The 5,921-nt window shown below is 31.7% G+C and overlaps 1 protein-coding gene and 1 long non-coding RNA gene across 2 annotated transcripts; both read left to right on the plus strand.

Moving 5' to 3' along the window:
- Positions 1-1,478: 1,478 nt before the first annotated feature.
- On the plus strand, positions 1,479-3,308 carry LOC146883378 (zinc finger BED domain-containing protein RICESLEEPER 2-like). Its single transcript, XM_085667527.1, has 3 exons — positions 1,479-1,786; positions 1,935-3,105; positions 3,186-3,308. Exons 1-3 carry the CDS (start codon positions 1,479-1,481, stop codon positions 3,306-3,308), a joined length of 1,602 nt encoding a protein of 533 aa, XP_085523653.1.
- A 147-nt stretch (positions 3,309-3,455) lies between these two features.
- Positions 3,456-4,630, plus strand: LOC146883379 (uncharacterized). Its single transcript, XR_014985334.1, has 3 exons — positions 3,456-3,513; positions 3,609-3,688; positions 4,574-4,630. It is a non-coding gene; the product is annotated as an uncharacterized LOC146883379 (long non-coding RNA).
- Positions 4,631-5,921: the final 1,291 nt, after the last annotated feature.

Genomic DNA, 5,921 nt, shown 5'->3' on the forward strand with positions numbered 1-5,921 from the left:
AAAGCCCCTTCTGCTGCAAAATCAAATGTTGCATTCACGTTACAGCTTTGGATATGTACATGGTAAAAGTGAGGGGCTCACGTGTGTAAAAAATGTAAAGTAAAAAAACAAAAATCATGCAATTACTTTTAATCGTAGTAAGTAACAAAGTTACTCTTAATTGATTGAATTAGGTTTCATTTTGTTAAACAGTATTGGATTAAACAAATGATAAAGTTTGTGTTCTATTTGGGTTGTGAAAATTATGTTTAGTTCAGACTTCAGTTTTTGGTGTATCTGGTCAGAGTCCTTTCCTAGAACCCCTCGAGAATTGCTTACATTTTGATTTGTATAATGTCATACACAGTTTCCTAGACCAAATATTTTCTGTACTACACGCAGAAGTGATACAGTTATGTTAAACAGTACAAGGGTTTATTATTTTGTAATAAGCTTCAGTTGTTCATCTATTTGTTAACATGTTCTTTATTATTTTGTTGAAGATGATGAACGTGATCTTGTTGATGTGAAGGGTAGTCATGAAGATATATATGACTTTGCTAGGAAGGCTGACATTGTTGTTTGCTGCCTAGGATTAAACAAGGAAACGGTTGGACCTTTTGCAATCCTTCATTTATTTTATTTTAGCTACTTTTAGCCACTTCGGTTCCCTATTTGTTTTTTATTACAGTTTTTGAGATTGGTGAAAACCTATGTTTTTAAAACTATGGTAGATGGTTGATACAGATGTTGAAAAATGGGTAAACACAAACATTTTGTTAGTATATTTTTTTATCCTATCTTTCTTCTCCTTTTTTCGTTTAGATACGTGTCATTATTTAGAAGGTTTTGTTTCTTTTTCCTTAGCAGTAACCAACGTACTGATGCAGAATCTAAGTTGATTATTAACATGAATCTGTTTGTGCTTAAAAGCTTCTTGACATCTAGTTCTGCCTTTTTTGTAAAAGCTTTTAAGTGCATTCTGTGAACTAGGCATAATATTAATGGACTTTTTTTCATTACATTGTTGTTGACTTCGATATGATGTTTTTCAGGCTGGTATTATAAACAATAAGTTCGTATCTTCTATGAAAAAGGTGTGTTTACCATCTCAGATGAACTTCCCTGATTTACTTATTTTTCTTTTTATTAAAGTTGGGCTCATAGTGCATGTACAGGATCTTGGGAGATGGGTAAATGTTACAGTACTTTTGGTATATATTATCTTTGATACCTCAGTATGAAATATTTTCAAATGGAAACTATTGAATAACTTAACTTCTGTATATATTATCTTTTGTGTAACTTCTGTGTTTGTAAGCTCTTGGTGTGCCTATTTGTAGTTTGATTTTGTATACTAATTCCAATATAGACATCTTCATAGTGAAAAATGTCTAATTATATTGTTTAGCTATCTATATTATCTAGCAATTTTAACTATTACAATGAGGATTAAATTCTAAAATATTTTATGCAATTGTGTGGAATAGCTTTAAAATATGGATCCCTCTAAGAGTAACCCTTTGAATTTGGATGATGATCTTGTATCTGAAACTCCTTGTCCATTTGAAAGTGCTGCCACAAATAAAAAAGAAGTATCAAATGTTTGGAACTTTTTCACAAGAATAGGTAAAGACAAGGATGGAATTGAAAAGGCTACGTGTAAGTATTGTGGCCATCACTATAAAGTTGGCAAAAACCCTAAAACCAAAAACAATTATGGGACTTCACATTTAAGTCGTCGTATCTATTCATGTAAAAGTATTCCAAACTTAGATGTGGATCTCAGTCTTGATCAAGAAGGAAAGTTTGGGACACGAAAAATCAATCAAAAGGTTCATCGTAAGTTACTTGCGAGAGCCATAATTAAACATGGTCTTCCTTATAATTTCGTTGAGTACGAAGGAGTTAAGGAGTATAAAATACATTAATCCAGATGTTGACATGAAATGTAGGAACACCACTGTTTTAGATGTGGAGAAGGAATACATTGAAGAGAGGGATAAAGTTAAGCAAATCATGTCTAGGATTCCTAATAGAATTTGTTTAACTTCTGATGTTTGGACTGCAATTACTTCTGAGGGTTATATTTGCCTAACTGCACATTTTGTTGATGAAAACTGGAAATTGACAAGTAAGATTCTGAACTTTTGTCGAATGAAACCACCACACACGGGTGCTGAACTAGAAAGTGTTGTATTTGATTGCCTAAAGCAATGGGGTATTGATAAGAAGATTTTCACCATTACCTTGGACAATGCTTCTGCTAATAATACCTTGCAAGATATTTTAAAAAGCCATCTTTGTGTTCAGAGAAATTTATTATGTGATGGTGAGTTTTTTCACGTTCGATGTTGTGCTCATACTCTTAATTTGATAGTTCAAGATGGTTTAAAGGTGGTTGACAAAGCACTTCATAACATTAGAGAGAGTGTTAAGTATGTTAAATCATCGAATGGAAGAACTCTCAAATTCAAAGAATGTGTTAGTGATGTTGGCATAAATATGAGCATTGGTTTGAGATTAGATGTGATTACAAGATGGAATTCGACTTATTTGATGCTTGAAAGTACAATAAGATACAAACAAGCTTTTGAAATTCTTAAAGTGGTTGATAGAAGTTATAAAAATTGTCCATCTTCTGAGGAATGGGATAAGGGAGAGAAAATGTGTCAATTCTTAGAATCATTTTATGAAATCACAAACATGATGTCTGGTTCATCTTATCCCACTTCAAATTTGTATTTTATGGAAATTTGGAAGATTCAATTAATCATTGAAGAGAATTTGTTGAATGAAGATGTCATTTTAAAGACAATGGCTTTGAATATGAAGGAGAAGTTTCAAAAGTATTGGAAGGAGTATAGTATTGTGTTAGCTTTTGGAGCTATTCTTGACCCACGACTAAAGGTTGATTTTATAATGTATTGTTATAAAAAGTTGGATCTTCTAACTTATGAAGAGAAAACTAAGAAAGTGTTAGAAAAGTTCAAGATGTTGTTTGGACATTATGCAAAGAACTTGTCTATCTCTAGTGGTTCTCTTTCCCAATCTCCTACGGAATTCGTCTTCGTGTCTCAATCCAATATCGAAGAGAGTAAGGCCAAAAGATCAAGGATTATTTCGGTAAATATTTTATACTTGGTGTTCACTATTTTCATTTTTTTCTTGTTTCGTTTTGATAATTAATATGTAATACATTGTAGGATTTTAAAATGTATCAAAATGAATCAAAATCCATAATTGGCAAGAGCGAGGTAGATGTTTACCTAGATGAACCAACAATAGATGATAAAGAAAGTGAAGATTTTGATGTACTCAAATATTAGAAGACTAATGAGAAAAAATTCCCTATGTTGTCTATAATGGCTCGAGATGTGCTTAGTATTCCCATTACTACTGTGACATCAGAGTCAGCTTTTAGCAAAGGTGGGCGTGTACTTTCCAAATATAGAAGCTCTGTTCTTCCTGATGATGTGCAAATGTTGATTTGTACTCAAAGTTGGTTATACGGACTTTCTGAAAATCCTAGTGGTAAGTTTATATATTATTGTTTTTAAAATTACTTTACATTGTATAATTAACTCTAGATTAATAGTTTGATTATCTGTTAATTGTTTCTAAGATAGATGAAGTTGTGCATGATATTTTTGGACATGAGGGAATCACTGATGAGTCTAAACTTCTTGAAGATGTTGAAGATTAACAGGTTCAATTACTACTTCACAAGAACATGCTTTTAGCTTTTGTTTACTTTTGAAAAGCATTACTATTTTAGATTCAGATATTTTACATAGTCATTATATATGTAAATCTGTGAAATATATGTTTAGATCTTCAATGGATTGATAACTATAATTAGCAGTGACTGAGTAATATAGTGTATTTTGTAGGAAAATTTTGATGTTTCAACAGAGAATAATACTGCTAAAAAACTGAAGTTTGATGTTTCAAACCATGAAAGTGAATTGCCTAGTTTCTCATCCTTAGTTTATTTTAAATTCCGAACTTGATTTTATTGTTCTTTCTATTTAGTTTGTGATTATAATATATTATTTGTACACCATGTGATTGAAAATTTAATTTGGACAGTCCATCACTGGCGCCATAAGAAGCATGATTATTTTGGAGTGTAAACATGACTTGATACTATTTTCTGTTACATACATAATAAATTTAAACTCCCACATGATGTGGTGGATGATATTAAACTGATATGCCGAGCAGAAAAATTCACACTGATTTTTTGAAAAGAACCATTTGCGAATGTTATTGTTTCTAGTCATCTAAGTTGCTATTCTGTACAAATATTTGCTATCTGGTGGTGCCTAGTCAGAGTGTTATGCCAAAAAAAATGGTAGTTGAGCAACAAACTATGTAAATCTTGGAAGATACATGGAATTGCGATTCATGCCATGACTAAAATGCTTGAGCAAGAATTTTGGTTTAATTTTCACTAATTTTTACTCAAAAATCTTCTTTCATAAGCCATACATTTTGTATTTATATCTACTTACATGGTTTTTTTTTCCATTGACAGAGGGTACTCTTATTGAGCACTTAGACTATTTTTTTTTGTTCTTTTATTTTCCAGTGATATCAAAATATCTTAGTAAGGACAACACAGACCTTGACCATCATACTTGAAGTGACTGTATCCAGGCAATCTATGATGTCTTCTATTAGCTATTGGATCTTTGGATGAAAGGATATGTTAATGATAATATCCTTTTATGAATGGAAAAACAGTATAATTGTGAATGTGTTGTATGAAATCACATCTCTTTTTGACATGGGTTGTTCTGATTTATGTTTAATTTTAAGTGAGTGATGTTTTTATTTCTCTTGCAATGGCTGGTACAATTAATTGGGATTTGGAAGCTTGGACTTTTGTCATATAATTTTTTTTCATGTTTATAGAAAAGCCCATGGGCTGGCCCAGGCCCACAGGCTTTTGTGGGCTTTTTAGTCCTGTGGGCTTTTTTAGTGGGGGGCTTTTTGGCCCTGTGAGTTTTTTTAGCCCCAACCCACATGGGTCAGGGCCAAGCCCTATGAGTGGGGCTAAATTGCCAGCTCTAGTCACATCACTCTGTCACTGCCACGTGGCACGATGACAACTTGACACGTGACAAATTTGTTATTTTTTAAAAGAAATTCAAAAAATTCAAAAAATCCAGGAACGGACACGTGACACCCTATTTAATGCTATTAATGTACCACTAATGGAAATGACTAAATTGAGATCAAATATCCCAAAACAAGGACCAAATTTGGATGAAAAAAATAGAGGGACCAAATTGAGATTTTGCTACGAAAATGGAGACCAAAGGCATGATTAAACCTAAAAATTTTAATAGTTAATTAATTATGATAGAATATTTATTAAAAAATAATATTTATATTTATTTTTTATTATTCTTTAGTTCGGATTGAAGATCGAAGATCGAAGATCGGTAGATGAATTCGTTTTTCTCTAAGTTTTCATTTAGATACTCATTATTTATAATATTATATAATTATGCGCCTGAAAATAATTCAAACTGACCTGCGTAAATGGCTGTAATGTAAACAACCGTTAAAAGTGTCTATAAACTATTAAGGACACATTAAAACCTTTTACAAGTACTTACAACATTTTAAGTTCGACAAAATTTGAAACTATTATACAACTATAGGCAGTACAGACTAATTTATAACGTTTGTGAAAAAAACGTTTGTATGCTTCTTATTTCAGCTTTGGTGTTCTAAAAACCTTTCTACATTTATTCTTGCACAGCTTCTACTAAAACGTTGCATGTACATTACCTATGTGACAACAGAGGACTCAAAAGTGAACTTTAATAACAGTTGAGTACATAGAGAATCATTATGATCACATCAAGATAAAATTAACAGCAAAAGAATCCAGGCACACATTTTTTTTATCAGCATAAGCACACATA

Source organism: Vigna unguiculata, chromosome 10, assembly GCF_037176805.1.
Source record: "Vigna unguiculata cultivar grain cowpea cultivar isolate G323 ecotype 2 chromosome 10, ASM3717680v1, whole genome shotgun sequence".
In the NCBI taxonomy this organism is placed as follows: Eukaryota; Viridiplantae; Streptophyta; class Magnoliopsida; order Fabales; family Fabaceae; genus Vigna; species Vigna unguiculata.